This window comes from Diorhabda sublineata, chromosome X (assembly GCF_026230105.1).
Source record: "Diorhabda sublineata isolate icDioSubl1.1 chromosome X, icDioSubl1.1, whole genome shotgun sequence".
NCBI classification, from domain to species: domain Eukaryota; kingdom Metazoa; phylum Arthropoda; class Insecta; order Coleoptera; family Chrysomelidae; genus Diorhabda; species Diorhabda sublineata.
In genome coordinates, this window is record NC_079485.1 from 30,974,567 (window position 1) to 30,995,140 (window position 20,574).

Here is a 20,574-nt window from a genome sequence, read left to right on the forward strand (position 1 = left end):
TCGAGTTGGTCTAGGTGGGACTATGTTGAACAGCTGGGCAGAGCCTCTGCCGAGGTGGTATAGGTAAAACAGAGTTAGGTCAACGATCTTCTTCTATGTTCTAAGCTGTCCAAGTTTTTAGTCAACTCTGGATCGCCTATAAGTCGAACTGTTCTCTTCTGTATTGAGCAATTCTCCAAAGATGGATGAATCTTGTATTATAACATTAGAAGCCTTTGGGTTTTAAGGAGATGCTCAAATTTTTGCGAAGCTGCCTTAGCTGATTCGCCCTGGACACATTGCTCTCAACACCCAACAAGCGAATTTGTGGTGATGATGATATTTTATGTCCAAACAAGGCCAAATCCTGAGTTGCAGTGCCAGTTTTCTTTGTAAAAATAGCTGCTTGGCTCTTTGCTGGATTAAACTCAATTTGATTGCTTCACCCCACTACAATATATGGGACACCCCTGGCAAAACTTGTATTGTAGAGATTGCTGACATGAAACAATCTCTGTAGAATCAGTAACACTGCTGAGTAGGGAAAAAGGAAACCTAGGAGATTCATGGAATATTGGTTGGTACTCCTGTTATAATGTATCGTTTTCGTTGTTTAGGATATTTATACAACACATTTTATACTGTGATAAAAAATTTATTGATAACATTTTAATTACAACTACAAGTTAAGTTGGTCAGAAATTAAGTATTAGGAAGGAAGTACATTTTCAGATGTATGGCAATAGTTTTCTTTTTAAATTAAGTAATTCAGTAACATACTTATTCTAAACTATAAGCGCAATAACATTATATAAACAATAAAACTTAATTTATTTATCGAATTGTGTCCACGTAAGTTTAAATCAAAAACTATTCTAAATTAATTCTAATTTTAGAATAAAGCCATTCCGGACAAGTCGATGAAAAGCAAAAAATAATTTAATGAAATTTAATATTGTGCAAATTATTATTAATAATTCTAATTGGAAAATAAAACTTAAGTGCTACTTATTTAAGTTGGAATCCTCTGTATGTACATATTAAACAAAAGTCACACATTCTATACGCTAAACGACAGTTCGATATAATTTAAATGAAATAATAAAAGTTTTAAGCCGAATGGACAACGGGAGTGGAAGTAAAATCGTAACGACTCAATTTCGGAGTTTTTGGACCCGATAGATCCTCAGAGAGAGGTCTATACACGGATCCACTGTGTTTCTTGTGCCCTTGTGTGGTGTTCCACAGAGGAATCTTAAGTCTTGGTAAGTTAGCTTTCTGCATATCGAATCCGTTATTTCTACGCAAAACGCAAAGTGTAATAGTAACAGCAATGGTAAGTACTATTAAAGCACTCAACACAAAAGCTGAAGTAACTGAAAGAATGTACGTTGCTTTTGCTAAGGAAGCGTTTTCTTTAGAGAATTTAGTGGAGGTTTCTTCGTCGTTTTCGTTATCAATGTAATAGTCGTCGTCCTCGTCGTAATCATCATCGTCTTCATCATCATCGTTATCGTCATCTTCATCATCTTCGTTATTTGTTATGTACTTAGTCTTATCATCGTTCGAGTTGAAGGGAATTTCTTCGGGACACATACCACCATGGACATCTTTCCATTGGATAGTAATGAATCCATCAGTATCTTCTCTAAAGGCTCCATCAGCTGCGTTATTTTTTTTACTGCTGGCGTCGATTGGATTTATACCTTCAACTTCCAAAAAACTGAATAAAGTACAAAGTTTATTGTCGAAAATCAACGGATTATTGTGTAATTCGATAGCTTCTAGTGCAGGCATAATTACGAAATCATCTGATGTTAGGGTTCCTAAATTGTTACCACCGAGTAGTAACCGACGAAGAGATTTAACGGATTTGTTGTAGTTGGACCAAAGTTTTGTGAGTGATGCGTTCCTAACATCGATATCTCTGAGGAGATAATTGCCAGCAAAAACTTCTGGGTTGAGAACCATAAGAGGATTACCTGCAATGTTCAAAACTTCCAAATTCTTGTTATTTTTAAACGCCCCTGGGGAGAAGTATGCGATGTTATTATCCGAGATGTCCAAGACTTTTAAATTTTTTATTTTATCGAACATGTTGTCGACGTTTAGGAAATTGTTGTGAGATAGGTATAGATTTATCATATCTTCCATGTTCTCGAATACGTTGCTTGACAAAGTATTGAGGTTGCAATACCTGCACGAAAATGAATAAATCGAGAAGGTTTCCTCATTCTTGCGATAAAATACTGGTAATGTATTAAAATCATTACCGTCTAAAGTAATCCTAATAAGTCTACCGTTTTCAGCAAATACGTTTTCATCTAGATCTGTCAATTTATTGTAGGAAAGATCGATTACTGAGAGTTCTGTCATGTGGGCGAACGTTTCACTAGAAAGATTTTTGATATTATTGTGGCTTAAGTTCAACTCATTCACAGATGTAAGTTTGCGAGCGGATTCTTTGTCGAATTTATCCAATCTACAATTTCTAAGAGATAAAATTTCCAAAGATTCCGAAGTGTTGATTGCGAAATGATTAAGGGGGTTGTTGTCTAGATTAAGTGTAAGAAGTTGTTGGTTGTTTATGAAAACGGTTGCAGGTAGTCTGAATATTTCGTTATTCGATAAATGTAATTCTTCCAAGTCGAAAAGTTCGGTAAATGCTTCAACTTCTACATATTTAATGTAGTTTCCCGATAAATTTAAGAAAGTTAACTTCAGCAAATTATTTAAATTAGGAATTTGGTCCAAACGACTGCTACCGAAGTGGAGTTCTTCCAGTTGTTCTGAAAACAAATCAGGACTATCTTCAAAAGCGCAATCGACAAATTTCAATCTCTCGACATTATTAAACGATTTGGCGTCTATTGATCCTATATTTGAACCACTAATCATCACATCGTCTAAATTCTTGAAATCCCTAAAGGCATTTTCTTGAATTTGATCAATTATAACGTCACTGAAGCTAATAACATTCGTTAAATTCTTGTCGATGTTTTGGAATGTAGTACTGTTAAGAACTAGCGGCTTGTCACAGGAGATTACTTGTAATCTGCTGAGAAGCTTGGAGTTACAGACACAATGATCGATACAAGGCTCTGCTAGTATTCTGCAATCCACCGCGAGAGCGGCGAAAAGTAGTAGAAAATATTTCATGAAGATATCTGAAAATAATATAAAAGCTTCGTTAATACTAGACTGCAGATATTATTACATATTTTAATAATATTAGAGCTCTAACCACCCGTTTAAAGTTACAGCAAATATTTTCATTTTTTAATAAGCAATGAGCTGAAAATAAGTCTTAAATAAACAATTTTTGTGTATTTTCATAATTTTTATCAAATTTAAAAATGAAATTTTCGGTTTCTTTTCCATTTATCCAATTTTTTTTATTTAGACTTTAATTTTTTGGTTAAGGTCCTTTTTGAAAGATAAATCATTAATATGTAATCAGCTGAAAATGAGTCTTAAATGAACAATTTTTGTGAATTTTCATAATTTTTATCAAATTTAAAAATGAAATTTTCGAGTTTTTTTTTCATTTATCCAATTTTTTTTATTTACACTCTAATTTTTTGGTTAAGGTCCTTTTTGAAGGATAAATCATTAATAATCAGCTGAAAATGAGTCTTAAATGAACAATTTTTGTGAATTTTCATCATTGTTTCAAATTTAAAAATGAAATTTGGGTTTAAGATTTTTTAAAAAGAACTTTCATTGATAATCAGTGGAAAATGAGAAATAATCAAAAAGTGGGAGAAAAATGCAAGACATGGATATGAGAGATGATGAAGAAAGCATGGGAGGAGAATTTGCTAGTGTTCAAATCTATGTTTCACAGACGTTAGACACTAAAGACGCTATAAAAACAAAATGATAAGCTTAACTGGGTTTAAACTGGTTACTGCTAGTCTCAATACTCAAGGATCATATTTTTGATTAAACTTTGAATAAATTGTAATCCAATATTCGTCGTGAACGGTAACAATTTGATTCGTAGAACTATTATTGACGTACAGAGTAATGAGTTTTACTTATAATTAATTCTCAACTGTTAACATGCACGTAAACATAGCACAGAAAATATTGGAATGAAATACAAAATGCTATTTTGATAAATACCTCTGTCCCAGAATCATTTATCAGAGGTAAACAGAAATGTGATAGAATTTTACGTAACGAAATATATAAAATAAACTAGAATTTATTACATCATAACACCTAAAAATTAATTTTTTTAATACGTTAGATATGATATACGAGGGTGGTTCAAATATAAACTGGAATTTTTCTATAAAAAATGTTATTATTAAATTACAGAGCAGAAATTTTTTACAGCTTTTCTAGATAGTTTTCATCATACTCTACACACTTTCCGGAAGCTTTTTCGTGAAAATATTTGGCATGGTGACAAATCGGGACTATGAGGAAGATGTTCCAATGTTTTTCAACCCAATTCGTTCAACGTTTTGCTACAGCGCTGACGTTTTCATAGGTAAACATATCAAATTTTGAATGTACCAAATATGCCAAACAATAATAAAGGCGTCAGGTTTCCTTGTTACATATATTTTCGTATAAAATACAAACATCATTTAATGTTAGAGACATTATTGCTTAATATAAAAGAAATTCTGACGATTTTCGTGAATATTTGACTTCTGGAAGTCTCCATCAACAATCTACTAGTATTCCTGGACTCCATTTCTCTTGATAGCAGGAAATGTCCTGATAGAAACTTTTGTCTTGTTTGTCACTCATAGTAACCAAATTTCTCGAAAAGAAATCCAGATAAGAGTCCAGTTTCAAGGACACATTATACCCCAAACTTTTATATAGTTTATTATGTCTTTATAATTTTCTGTTGCCGTATTTGTGGACCTAAAAATATTCCCACTTCAATTTTTGTCGAGTTTTGGGAATTTTTTTTTCAAATATATAAATCCACTGCTATCTTTAGGCATAGTTTTTACAAAATGTCACCAGGATTCACTAAAGGATCATTTTTAACATTTTTATGGTTTGAATTGAGTGATTTACGCTTGGACCACACTTCCTTGGTGTAATTATTTGTTTTGTCTCAAAAAATGCAACAAATTTTCCAATAGCGCTTACTGAATTTACTTTTGCCAAGATGAATATTTTCGTGAGCTACATATCAGAACCATGACCAGCAGGCGCTGAAGAAAGTTTATTTCCTTTACGCAGCTCACAGCTTTCAAACTAGTTTTTGATGAGTCAATGAACTGCCAGTGATTTCGATCATATTCTAAATTTGATAAATTCATCAAAACAGGAACGTAATTACAATAGATTGATTCACCTACTTTAAAAAATTAAAGTTTAGTTTCATAGTCACGATGTCGAAAATAAGAAATTTGCCGAATTAGGAAAAAGTCGACTCCAGTCGATTAATTTAGACAGTTCACTCGATTTGGAGGCTTTGGTGCATGCAATTCGGCACTATACAGGATTGATCTGTTGGCTGAAGCCAAGCTTGGAGAACTGGATAGTGTTTGGACTTTATTTCAATGCCTTTTGTTTGAATCAAACAAAAATAAAAATAATTTACATTATCGTGCGGTTGGGTCCAAATATAACAGATGGCATATGTTTGGGTTCATGTTTAGCTCAACCTAATAGCAGTTTCACACACGTACACACGTTATACAACATTTATGTGCAAACTAGGATTTATCTTGATTCCTCATAAGAAATCCAAAATAGTCCAAATAGCACTGTCCAATTAATTATGTGAAATTTCGATGCTAAAATGTAAAAGTTCATTCTGCAGTCACACACACAACTAAAACTGTTGTGATGATTAGAACAGTTTTGTAGTATGTTTATGATGTAGCAAGCATATATAAAATATAAGTTGAAAGTAATAGTTAAACAGTAGTCTAAAAGACATTTATGAGGTCAAAAATGAATATTTAGCTGTCACAAAATCCTGGACGTGATTAAAACAAAAATTATTATATATTGTTGGGTAAACCAATATGAATAAAAGTTCAGGTGACAAAAACAGTGTTTTCTTCTGTTAATTTAGCTAAATTGACCTTTTTTAATCAAAATAGAATATTGAAAATATACATACATCTGTTTTAAGTAAGTATTTCAAATTGGAAAACGATTTGAAGTATGTAAATACCTCAAAATTGAAATCAAAATTGTGTTAAGAGATTGGGGATTCACTCACAAACAAACAAGAAAGCAAAGCGAAAAAAAAATTAATTATCATTCTGAATAATCAATTTTAAATATAATGAAATAAATGAACTTTGTTCAATGAACTTCTACTGATTGCGAAATGCGATAATAATAATCAGAAACCACTAGACCCATTAAAATTCGTTCGGGTTTCTTTTCAATTTAACCATAATTTTCCTTTGTAAGCAAAAAAACAAAATAATCATATTCATACAGTATACGTCAAAATGGACATAGACACTGAATGGATTATATAATAAGCTTTACAGGTCGAAATATAACAATTATTTTTATGAATTTTCCACTATCCATTTCAATTTATTAAATAAATCATACGGTTTACCCGAATCAAGTCGGAAATAAACTTAACGTTAATATTACATAACAAAACACAATTCTCAAGTAAATTTTTTTTTGTCGCTAACCTGTATAATGATCCAATTTTATTTACCTTTGAAGATTATTGTTAAGATTGATAAACTATTTAACAACAATACGACTAGACCGACAGACACTGAAATTAGATGAGAAGTCGATTTTTTTATAAGTGAGTAGCAGCCTTGGAACTCTTGATACTTAATCACTTTTTGAGTAGCTATTTTCAAGGAACAATTCGATTTATTTAATTTCCGTTAAATTATATTTATAGTTTTCAAGACCTCCATGTTACATGTAATGAGAAATGAGTAGATGTATACATATTTATGAGACAGAATTTTTTTCAACTCGCTTTTATTTGTTTCATTTTCAACCACAACGTCGGGTAACATGCACATGTATTAATGTCTGAGACAAAACAATTATCCTTGCCAGGATTATTAAAAATAAATTTAAAAAAGTTGGAAACTTGTCTGGGACCAATGACAGTGCCCTCATCCAGATCATCATCACCATAAGAGGTGTTAAATACATAGAAATATTCACTGAATATTGATCTGCGTGGAGGCCAACTTATTTCCCGGAGAAACTCGTGACAGAGATCTATTGGATGTGTGTGAAGTTTGCTTCGTCCTGCTGGCACCATTTAAGTTTTGCAGTTCAGGCACAAAGACGTCGTCTAACATCTGCACTTTCATCTTCAAAAAATAAGTGCCTATAATTCCTCGCGCTGACATCGCAGCACTTACAGTCACTTTAGGCAAATGAAAGGATTTCTAATGTTTGTGTTTTGGATTGGTTGCACCCTAGTAGTGGAAATTTTACTTGTTGACTTATCCAATAGGATGAAAATGGGCTTAATCTGAAAATCAGATGTTGTGAATCGTTGAAAAGCGCTCAACCATCTGGTTTACGAATACTATCCTCTTATCGGCATCCTAAGGCTCCAATTCTTGCACCAACTAAATTTTGTGTAGCCCCTTTGTATAAAACACTCGATTCCAAACAGACAAATCAGGCTTGTCGTGAACAGACCGTTCGTCAGACTTTGGACGCCCGGATTTTAGTTTATCCAGTGTTTTTCCGGTCTCATCAAACTTCTCGACCCGTTTTCCAAGCAGTCGACTGCCTGGCGGATCATTTAGGTGACGAACATTACAAATATTGCAGAATTTTCTATACGCTACCTTCGCCGAATTACTGTTTTGAAAAACTCGCGCAGGCACAATGCTCCTAAGCAATACAAAGGCAAACTTTCTTTTTTGAGACACCTTGTATATATATAATCGAAGTAAAAAATAACTAATGAATAATAAATAGATGCTTTCTGAATTTTCTAAAAAAATCCTGATGATTAATATTGAGTATCAATTAGAACAATGATATAGATTTTCTTGATAATCCTTTTATTTTTATAGGGAGAAATTATTTTTCGCTTTTCAGTTTTTTTAAACCATAATCTTCTGGATGTAATTTGAATTTGTTATATAAAAATGACATAAGGAACGTTTAGATTAAATCACATGTAAAATTCTAACCTCATGATATTTGTAAAACTTGTTTTATTGCAATAATAACTGTAATTTATTGCGAAAAATCCAATACCGATTGTTCCAAATACTTTAGAATTGATACTGAATACCCTTGTATATAGAATATTAAATATTATAATTTCTGTATTTCTTAGACAGCTTGGTATTTTACTCATTAAATTTAAACGGAGTTCGAATAAAAACTGTTAGTGACCTTGTAAAATGTTATAAAACTAATAGCTTTGTTTTGTATCTAAAAACATTCAGTAATATAATTATTTCTTTTGTTTATTTACAAGGTTCAAATTAAAATTTATATATGTAAAACAATAGTTTAAAATGATTATTATTTCAAATATTCAAAGACCTTCCGAACTTTATTGTTGAAATATACGATAAAGATGCAATTATTTTCCAATAAAAATTATGTTGAATACGTTGATATTTAGAAATATAATTATAAATTTGGTAATTTCTTGAGTCATCTATTTTCAATTTTTCACGTTTCGTCCTTGGCTTGTAGCTTACTGTAAGCGCATACAAGCTCGTGCAATAGTGTTTCCAACTCTCAAAAAATTATTTCCCCAAAGCCCTGAGAAAAAACCCCTAAAATCCTCACAATTACAATTGATTCACCAAAAACAATTTTACGATTTAAAAAATAAATAATCAAATATTTTCAAATGAATAATACATTAAAAATAATTAAATATCACTAACAAATAATAAATTTTAAACAATCAACAAATAATTTTTTATTCATAATTATGGAAAATTTCAAGTAAATCATTTTCTTGAAAACTGATTATTAAAAATCGTACATATTGACATTAAATAATTTTTCTATACTATAACACCTTTATTTTGTTTTATTTCAAATAAAAAATAAATAAATATTCCATTTCACCATTTTTTCCCTTGAATTTTGGGAGAAAACCCCTAGTTGGGGTCGTGCAAATGCACTGTATATCACGTACAAAGCTAGAAACATGTTTAAGTTGCAGTTAACGAGATATCGTCTAGTGATGATGTATTTTGGTGAACAAGGAATTAACCTTGGAAGACGAAGATTAGTTGAATACAATCATCTAGTTCCACAGGCTTACTTAGCAGTGAAAATAATGATTTAAACTTTCTTGTTTGTCGTTCGGAACTTGCAACAAGCGTTCGCAAATCTGAACAAGCTTTGTCTGTGAACTCGCACACTTAAAAGTTTGGAGATATTTATTTGATCTTGTAACCGAATGTCTGCAGGTACCGGCAACCAGCTTTCTACGTGAACGCACTATTTGGTCTCTATCAAAATATTACGTGATATATAAAAGGAAACGGTTTCCAAGAATTCTTTTCTTGCTTTAATTTTTTTATCGTGTTGATGATTTCTTAATCCATTTTCAACTTATGTAGATATCTGTCCTATGTAAACACCATCTTATACAATGTTACTTCTTTTAGTTTTGGTTTTAATAAATTTGCATCGAGTTATGTCTTATTTTTATGAATTATTTTTTTGTATTTTATGTTATTTCAAGATATAATTAGATATTTCATTGATGTACTACAGATTCATTTTTTTTGACGAACTAGTGATTTTTGGGTCTATTTTCTAAATAATATGATGTTTGTCCTATGACGGTAGCATCGCAATTATTACAAGAATTACTTCTGAAATTACGATGAAATAATGGACAGACATAATTTATTAAAATAGATCAAATATTAATATTTGAAAAATAAAGCACAGATAAATATTTTTGAAGATGCATCTAAGCGTTATTTTTGCATAAACTACTTTGTTAAATTGGCGAATTGCATCCACCGTTTATTCCAAATGGATTACTTAAGAAAAAATTAAGTTGGCAACAAGGATTTCCGTGAGACTTGTTATATCTAATTTGTTTAATGTTCTCACATAATTATCCATTTGTTGATCCTAGGCTCTTTCATAATAGAAACAATTACCTAAATAGATCATATAAAATGATGCACTTCGCTTCTGTTAAACTCGCGTACTGAATGTCCTTTTAATTCTGTCAACACGTGGAAACAAAATAAAAACGATTGAGATTAAATTGATAAGAAGAATCAGTAACAAATGAATATGCAATTAATGAGTGTTTGGAAATAAAATGCGTATTAGATTTAGCACCTATTTACCGTTTGGGAACCATATTAATACGAAATCTTAAACTTGTGTAGTCATCGAAGCCGCTTCTGTCTAATAGAGAATTGGAAGGAATAATAACTTAGTTTTCCACGAGGAAAAACTAAAATTATAATGGAAGACAACGAACAAACCGGCATTACTATAAATTGTCACAACTAAAGTAGACGAAGAAAAGAGAATAGGAAAAAGAAAAGCAAAATGCAATAAAGCAGCAGGAAAAAAGGAGGAAATAAAATAGAAATATGGAAGGTAAAATACTCAAAAATGTTTAGGATCGAATTAAAGAAAATGAAGAACAGAGAACTGCCAGAATTGTATAAGCACCCAAGTTATGAGTTATATATTAAAAGCACAGATATCCAGATGGTTGGGACTAATAAAAGGTGGAGAAGGTGCTAATAAAGGAGAGGAAGACCGAGGAACTAATGGTTGGAGGAAGTTAGAAGAGATTTAAGAGCAGTGGAAGTGCGGGACTGGTAATGTGAGGCAAAAATCAGAAAAAAAGTAAAGAAAGAGTGAAAGACAATGAAGTCGAAGTCAGATATACTTGTAGAACTGATATATTTTACCAAAGGAATACGAGATTGAGTAAATCGCAATCAGTGATTTAAGTAAATTTAAAATAGAAATTTGTTGAATAGAACGTGAAAAAATTTACCAAATTTAATACCATAAATTATAAATAAATATAAAAACTGAATTCTAGAGATCACACTAAAATTACACCTTCACAATAAAACTGACTCGTCGTGATTTTAACTTGGCGCTGTTCTTTCAGCAAAATAAATTCTAAATAAATGATTTTTTTATATAAATTATCACTTTTTGAGGAATAAAAATATATTTTTTCAATGTTACCTTGTTTTGAAGACCTATTATATTGAAACTCTACGTAAACACTGTTGTCAACTGATAGAATTAGCCACTTACTGATAATAATGATTTTATTTAAATTTTTCTTTTGTGTACAGACATTGAATCAATAGAATCAACGATGATTTTACTGATTTGTGTGATTATGCAAATAATATATAAAAATAAATTTTATCAACTTTTTTCTTCTTACATGTTGTTTTTATTAAATCGACTTTGGGTCTTTTGATAAGAAATAATGGTTTTAAAAAATAGGTAAATAGGTAAAAATTGACGTCTCAAATTATTTGGGTTTCAACCAAAATAAATTATTCATAAAAATAAGAATTCCAACTAAACAAAATAATTCTTTAATCGAACTAGGTTTTGACAGGAAATTTTGAAATAAATTAATTGATAATTTCATAGTTTTTGGCTCTAAAGAAACAAAAAATCATCTAACTTCAATGGAATTTTTTAAACAAAATATAAAACAATAATTGGACAAAAAAATTAAATTAGAGCAATCTAAATTGACGCCAAATAAACCCATGTTCCATTAAAAAAAAAACTATAATTTTATAGTTGCCCCCTCGTTTATTGATTCTAGAAAATCGATTAAATTTATAAAAGTGTATTTATGATAAAACCATATGAAATCCTCAAATATTTTCCATCTTATTTCCATAGATTTGCCTTTAAAACGTTTAAATCAGATATTTTTTTTATTTTCTATAGTCAAAAACCGAGGGGTCCACAATATTATAAAATTACCAATTTAATAACCATTACGTATTGTTCTACTATACTTGTAATTTTCTACCCTATATTATACGAGGCTTGTTTATAAAATATGGTCGCCAACGAATTTTCACAATGAAAAATATGTTTATTGATATCAAATAATACATGTTTGGAAAGCTTAGAATTCCCTGTAGATTTTTACATAATCGCCGTTTAGATCAATGTATGTTTGCATGCGGTGTAGCATCCTTTTTCTGCTTTATGCCGCTTAAAACTTCTACTTTCAGATCTTGGTCGGTTGTGAAATGCATCCTTCCTAAGTGATTCAGATGGTAATATCTTGAGGCCGCTTATTGTCATCCGTCAGCATTTTCAGGACCCAACTTGCACAAACCTTGGCAATCTTAAGCAGTCTATCAAAATGATGTGAATGCACTCTTCGATCTTCCAGCATTGCTTCTTCCAATTTCAAAATCATTTCATCCGAAAACGGTGGCCGGCCAGTACGTGGTTCGACATGGACGTCTGTACGTACATCTTAGAATTCGCTACACCATTTTTGCATACTCATATACTTTTCCCCATACACCTAACACAATTGGGAATGAATGTTTACCGAAGGAACGTTTTTTGCACACAAAAAACGAACCACAAAGCATGATTCGTAGCAGGCGTGGGAATCAAATGGAAGCTCCATCTTTAATAGCTACCAAGACAAGAATTAACGTTGTAGACAGCTGACTGGAGCAGGAACTGGGAGAGTGGGTCAAACTACACCCCTAACAGCGTTCTTAGCGTCCACGGCTCCTCGGGAATCTCATTTTATGGACAACCCACGTACTATATTATATTGCGACAAATTTAGAAGGAATAAAACGTATTCCATCAAGTTATTTTCCTTTTTCCACTAACTATATACTATAAATTATAGATTTTTAAAGCTTTGATAAAGATTTATTTATCTTAAATTACTATTTACAATTTTTTTGCTCTGTTTATGTTATCTGTAACACCTTACAAATAATTTAAGATGTGACAAAACGATCCGCAAATATTAGTTCAGCTTTATTAAGACACCATCTACGTGTTTATCACATTTACGGGAAATATTAACAATAAAAACCAAACTAAAATAGCAGAATAGATGCATTAGACAGAAAACTGTTTATCATAGATTTTTTTGGTTTATTTTTTAGTTTAATATACAATTTACAAACGTATCATCCATTATATATCGGTCCGTATAGAAAATATATCAACAATAAGCAACACGTCTCACTTAGCTGTTAAGGCCATGCCCCAGCGCGAACTCGGCGCGAACTTGAACGCGAGCGTTCTTGTTTATAAAGGACACTCCGTAATATGGTTATGTTAAAGCAAACGAGGTCGTAAAAGTTTATAAATTCACCTTTAGTTTATAAATAGTGTTTGAATCTATTAAAACTCCTCTAAAACATCGATTTGAAGCTCTCTATACGCAGCAGTCATTTTTCTTTCCAAATCTACAAACTCTGAATAAGTCCAATGATGTATACTTATCAGTAAACCAAATATTGTGCAAAGAATTGTAGTTTCAATTAAAAGAGCTAACGTTGTTTCACAAAATTCAATCCTCTCGATGTTGTCGTCAAAAATTTGTTGTTCCCCAGGCGTAATCTAATTATTGTACTTTTTCATTATTCTTACCGTTTCAAGAGATATTTTTAATCGAAACCCCACTTTAAGCACCGCGCTCAGCAGGTTACTTGGAGTAGGAACTGAATACGAATTGAAAAATGTTTGGACGGGGAAGAATCTGCAGACCACGTCGTCGATGAGTGGCCAACAAAAAATTCAAACATTTGGGCAAGCCTTACAGTTTGCCTAGTGACGATAGAAAGTTCAATCCAAAGCGCTCGATGAGGCTTTTAAACAATATCAGTATTTGTTAGACACAATGGGCTTTTGACCGCGTCCTTACCTAACTATGAACTAAAACGTGCTTAGTCATGTATTTATGCTGTAAAAGTGGCACGACGTCATTTGTCCCTTAATTGGGCTGGCCTCCAATATCATCAATGATGGTATAAACCTAACATCAATTTTCTTAGTATGCGTAATTTTCTACATACGTGTGGAATTTTTTTTATCTACAGTTGAAATTTAACGTTTTCTAAGGATGCAAATCTACTAACAACACCAAACAATTGTATGGCCTTTTGACTCAGTCCAGTGCCATCTACCAATGAGAAGAACCCATCTAAACACCAAAAATAATCCCAACTCCAGTTCTGCAGAAGAAATTTTTTTTCTATATCAGAGCCAACTAAGTTTACCTTCAGTCTTTGAAGACGATATCTTGGTTATCGAAACGCGCATAATTGTAGTAGTCTAAGCAGTGTGTTTAGTATATATTTGATCCATTAAAAGAAATTATATGACATTTAAAAATTCCCCAATAAAATTACTACAACAAGCTTCTCTTTATTTCTCTATTACCGACTGCTTTTAATTTTTATCCTGATTAACTATAAGAATAAGTAGTTTTGTAAAACACTGTAAGTTGAATAAATGAATAATTGATTCAGAGATTTATTTGTTATGCTTCGCGTATTGAAATTGATGTCAATGTTACAATTGCAAAATTTTTGAATACGTTATCCATTTACGCAACAAACCGACTATTATGGTATAAATATTTCCGGTTTATCAAATCAGGTCGTCCCTGTATGAAAAACTTTGAATAGGGTCTCTGTCGTAGCTCTAGGTTCTTATGGGATTCTAAGAAATTCGTCGGGTAGTTAAAAACGAACAGGCCGACTCATCTGTCAGCAATTTACTTAAATATTTGGTATTTAGGTATTTTAGAAATTCGAGATTGAAATATGACGTTATAAAATACTGGAAATGTCAATATAATTTTCATATTTTATGATATTTAGCACTAAATAACTCTTCTTGGGATATTTTGAATATTTTTTGTGTTTAAGAATTATTAATTATAAACCCTATATAATAGTTATTACTTAATTTTTCTGTTACAAAACATAAAGATCATAAATAGAAAAACTGTGATGATTTTCCAATATATACTTCTTATATTTTCATATACTTTTCAGAAACGTCTGACGTAAAGTTTTTATCCCACTATAAAAATATGATGCAAAGTAAAAATGTTTGTACGTTTATTTTCATCGTCGCCGTTAAATCATTTACCCTTTCACTTGGCTTTTCGCTTTGCAAACAAAAAATAGTCGGACGCGGCCAGATCAGGGCTATATAGTGGTACCACATTTTACAGCGCGTGGACTAAAACATTGTCATGAAACAAGCGCTGATTTTGTCGTGCTTTTTTCGATAATTTTTTGACGCAGCTACCTTAGTAAGTTTTTATGATGTTATCCCTTTTAACACCGGAGCGAATCATGATTACCAAAAACAGGCAGATCTTAAACAGCCTGAATAGTGGATTCACTTATTGAATACGATATGGTATTGAAGGTAATGATGCATTTGGATACCTTTAAAAAAACGTATTGGAATAATGTTGCCTTAGTTTTGTTTATTTCTCAACATACTTCAATTTCATAATAAAAGTTCCCATACATCTTGAAAGGTAATAAAAGCATACTATAAATTTGAGAATTGAAACCTTGTTTTTAATCGATAAAGTATGTGGGGCTCCGGTTTATAACCCACCCACGTATTTTGATAAGAACTACAAATTTATTACGACCTTAATTTCAAATTTAAAAAAATAAGCTTTGTTTGTATTTAGAAACCACAATATGATTAAAGTTATGCTAGATAAAAAAATAATAGTATTAACCACACATAACAAAATATGACTTCAATATGAAGAAATAGAAATATTCTATAGTCTATTTGTTTAGCGTCTAATTTTATTCGAGTGATAGCAATCAAATAACGTTAATTTGCATAAATCAATATAGAATAATTTATATCAATCACCGAGTTCAAATATTCAAATAGTATGAAATGGAGGTATTACCTACTCCCTGGAAAACAGTATGGTAAATATTTGGTTATGTATAATCTATGCATAAATTGTAATACATCAATCACTTCGCGCAATTTAAGTTTAAGGATGAATCGTTCTGAATTATAGTCTATTTTTATGAAAAAGAGAGTATTAAAATGATGAAGGATTCGTAATCCCAAGGTGTATCACTTATCATCACCTAACCATCATCATCATCATCATCAAGCCTTTCAATCCCATGTGGATTATGGCTATCGCTTTTGGCGCTTTGAATTCTTTTATTTTTGACTTGGATTACTCCTCGTTTTCTATCTTCTTTATAGTTTGTTGTTTGTTTTGGCTGCTTTTGTTATTATTTTCCATTCTTTTCGGTTCCGGTATTTTACTCTCCAGTTTTCTATATTGAGTCCTTTATTCCGTTTCTCCTGTCCCTTCTCTTTGGCCACAATGGGATCCATTGCGTTATTCTTTCGATCATTTCAGTTGGTTTTCTTCTCATTATGTGCCCGGCCCAGTTGAGCCTTTGTTCTTTTATGTATCTCACTATATTTTCTTTCTCCAGCTCTTTCTCTATTTCTTCGTTTTTCTTTGCTCTCCTTTCTCCCTCCCGTGTTATATTTAGGCCTGTTATAGTTCTCATTATCTTTCTTTTGGTTCTTTCAAGTTCTTCTTCTTCTCTAATGTTTATTACTATTGTTACCATCGTATACGTGATTACTGGTCTTATTAGGGTTTTGTACATTTTTGTTTTGTTTGGTTATGTTTTTGTTTATTTTAGTAGGTTTTTGTTTCTTCCATAGGCTTTTGTATCCTATCCTTTATCCACTCTCTGGTTGTTCGTCCCAACGTTATTCCTAGATAGTTAAAGGTCGATACGGTTTCAAAATTGTATTTGTTAATTTCCAGTTGGTTTTCCTCCTATTTTCATATATTTTGTTTTTTCTGCCTTTATTTCCAGTCCGTAATTGCTTCTTCTTCTAATTTGTTGATCGCCTTTATTAATTCCCTCTATTCATTTGCTATGATAGTTACATCATCTGCGTATGCTACTTTCTGAGTTATGTCTGTTATAATGTTATTATTTTGTAGTCCTTCATCACAACTCAATATTTTTTATGTAAAAACAAAGCCCTATTACAGTCGAGTGGTGTCTGCCATGTTATGGATATTGACCTTGAACATCTGTAGGTTGCACTTCTCCAAAAAAAGAAATCTCGATAAATTGACGTTCAGAGCGTCTGCAGGCGAACTTAGTGTTCATGAGACACGTCGATAAGCTGTCCAAGTATCTGGTCAACTATTGATCGACTATCGACTAAGTCTAATTGCTCTATTCTGTATCAAGTCGAGCATCCTCAGGGTATACTTGGGAGTAGAGCTCAAAAGATGCGAACAATACGAATATGGACCTTGTAGAAGATTAGGACTTTTGCGGGGTATATAACTGTTTGGTCTTTAAGGTGGCTCCAAGTTTTTGTGAAGCTGCCTTAGCTAGTTGGGCCACGTGACTATACATATCACTTCCAATTTCAACACCCAACACCGAATTTGTGGTGATGGTGGTATTTTATGACCAAACAGAGCCAAATCCTGGCGAAATTCCGGCGAATCTATATATCGGGTTTGCAATTGTATTGAGTAGATCGTTGATGTACAGGAAAAAGAGAATAGGTGACAATATGCATTCCTAGGGACTACCAGCTTTGACTTCAAACCTCTTTGAGTTGTGACCATCGATAGCGATCTGGATGGATCGGTCTTTAAGAAAGTTACTGAGCCAGTCGATGAGATTCAGGAGGTTGGCATTCCAAATCCTGTCAAAAGCTTTCGATTTGTCCAGTGCGATCGTTTTGGATACCTCATATTTCTCTATAGCTTCAATCCATATGTTGGTGACGTAGGCTACGAGATAGCCGGTCGATCTATTTTTACGAAAGTCGTATTGATGTTCGTTGATGATGTTAGCAGACTCAAAATATATCAAGATTTGCTGGTTAACAACTTTCTCCATAACCTTTGCAATGACTGGAACTAAAACAATCGGACCGTGATTGTTGGGAACCGCCTTTTTTCCTTTTTTTTTTGGTATGGGTTGCACCCGATCAAGTTTACAAAATGAGGAGAACTTTTTGCATAGCAGATTTGTTAGTTCAGCTGCGCATTCCTTCAATACGATTGGCGGTATTCCATCGGAGCCAGTATAATAATTTGGAAGTTAAACTGGAGTCTAATATATCAAATTCGTGGATAAAAAGGAACGAAAGAATTTAAAATACAAATATTATTAAGGATATAATTTTATACTGAAAAAAAGATGTGAATAAAATGATGTAATAATAAATAATAAAGTAAAAAACCGGTCCTTTTATTTACAATGATGTAACAGAGATACACGTCTAATTCAAATGTGGATTTGGATAAGTAATTCAATAATCATTAAAGAATATCTGCGTATTTATTTTCGTAAAATATTTAAAGCAGAAATAGTGTGAAGGACCACCCTTGTCATTCTTGGAAAGATATTTTATAGTTAAGCACTACTTATAAATGTCATATGATGAATTTAACAAAATGATTTACACGTTAGAAAACTAAATAAATAAAGTTACAAAGATAGTAACTGTTAATTAAAATCAGGAGGTAGCTGAAGTGAAACAAAGAAAAAGTTGTTTCATAGATGGATATAGGTATTCCTTTGACCCAGACGGTTATCTGAATATTTCAATATAATACTTATAATAGAAAATCTATGATTTGAACATAATTTTTCTGATATAAATGTTCATTGAACTTTCATAGAATAGAGAATGTTCTTATAATAATTGGGTCACCAACAAATGATGAAATATTTCTTTTTATTAGATTGTTATAATAAAAAAAATTTTATTTACATTTTACTAATTGCATTTTTAATAACCATCGTATTTTATATCACGTGTCTCATAATGACGTTTATTAGTACAAATTTTTAATGCAATATTGTAAACAGAGTTAAAGTAAATATTTAATTATGTGGTTTGTGCAGAAACAAAGAATTGAGGCGTAATTTCAAAGTTTTATCAGTCAGTTATTACTGAAACGGTACCTACCTACTCGACATAATTTCTAGGTATTCGGTATCGAATAAACGATTTTCTCATATAGATAACGGTACGCTGATAAGGTTGTGAAAAAACATATAACTATGAAAAATGTCACTTGCTACAATGAAAAATATCTACTGAAAGATAAAAAGGAAAGTAAACAAAAATCGAAACCATACACGGGTTGATTTCATCCATACTTTTCATCAACCTTGACAACTTGTTGCGCGACTACTAAACTGTGCTTTACAATAAATAATCTGAATAAGCATTAAATATAACTTACATTCTATTCAAACAGAATATATCACTCACCTTAAGTTACTATCCCTTTATAAAATATAAAAATATCACTGTAAAGATACGTCAAAAGCACTTAGTAACCAATAATGGTTAATAAATTTACCTGTACCACTTCAGAGACAGGTAATATCTCCCACTACTTTTGTAGCATTCTTTCATGAATTGCTCACTAGAGGCAGCACCCTAACTGGTTAACGTTTAATACACATTTGATGAACTGTTTGACCTTTTTACTGTCGTTCACTTATAGGCTGGCTATTGGTTAAGTTCCTAGTAGCGCCCTCCTTAATTTGGTTCAGCTCACCGAGTCAAAAGTCATCTGCGTCGTTTCTGAGAAGGGTAGAAAATTCTCGTAGTTGCATTGTTGGACATTTACTTTTTCCTTGGTACTATTATACTGATCTCAGATTTGGTAAATGTCTTTTCAGTCACAATGAATATTATTAACATTCAAAGGCCTAGTTCCTTTGCTATTTACATAATTCAGTGGCGTACTTTACATAGTACTTATTATTAAAGTACTATGTCAATAGAATCTAATTTATATATTTATACATGTAGATTGATGAACCACAGAAAAATTGAAATTATAAAATAATTTTTTGCCACATAATGAGTTGCGGGGGTCTTCTATATATTTCGATCATTGTAATATTTGATATCGAGAATAAATGATTTCTCAACTAATTACTAAATGAATTACGATAAGATGAAACTGCCCTGAATTTCATAACACTTGATTTTTAATAAATTATTTTGGTTTATAATTTCTCATAATAATGTAATTTATGAAAATATTAAAGACCGTTCATTTAATATGTATTTAGGGGTCCAGTAATTATGCAACCAATAATAAAGCTATTGTATGAGTGGTTGTCTATATTCTGATAGTACTACCAATTTCAGTCAGTACTGTAGGAATTGCAGTATCTAATAATTAGGAATGTTCAGATTGTATTATTTCACTGTTGTAATCTCACAATTAATTTATTTATTTTTATTGATACGTAATTAACAATTGAAATTAAAATTTATATATATCCACATGAATTGACTCATCTGCCATCTATTGATGTTAAGTATAAAGCAAATATTTACGAAACGTCAATTATTTACTTATTATTTAAAACATGGTACTGCTTTATGGTAATTATTTTCGTTGGAATGCTATATAGAGCTATTAAAAATTATTTACATCGCTTTAAATTTATATATATATATATATATATATATATATATATATATATATATATATATTATTTGTTGATTACTAGGTACCATCAATGAGGTACTAAAGGTACTTAACATACGTCAAAGATGTCGCTACCAGTTTAT

General features: G+C 31.5%; 1 protein-coding gene across 4 annotated transcripts; it reads right to left on the minus strand.

The window, feature by feature from the left end:
* Positions 1-1,076: 1,076 nt before the first annotated feature.
* Positions 1,077-19,633, minus strand: LOC130451689 (protein artichoke). 4 transcript variants are annotated; one of them, XM_056790868.1, is made up of 2 exons: positions 19,252-19,633; positions 1,077-3,146 (listed from the first exon to the last, which is right to left on the minus strand). In XM_056790868.1, the coding sequence occupies exon 2, from the start codon at positions 3,136-3,138 to the stop codon at positions 1,090-1,092; it is 2,049 nt and encodes a 682-aa protein (XP_056646846.1). In that variant the 5' UTR covers positions 3,139-3,146; positions 19,252-19,633; the 3' UTR covers positions 1,077-1,089. The 4 variants fall into 4 exon arrangements, with proteins under 4 accessions (XP_056646846.1, XP_056646849.1, XP_056646850.1 ...); XM_056790871.1 differs by having other exon boundaries at positions 19,343-19,622; XM_056790872.1 differs by lacking the exon at positions 19,252-19,633 and adding an exon at positions 18,943-19,244.
* Between the last annotated feature and the right edge of the window lie 941 nt (positions 19,634-20,574).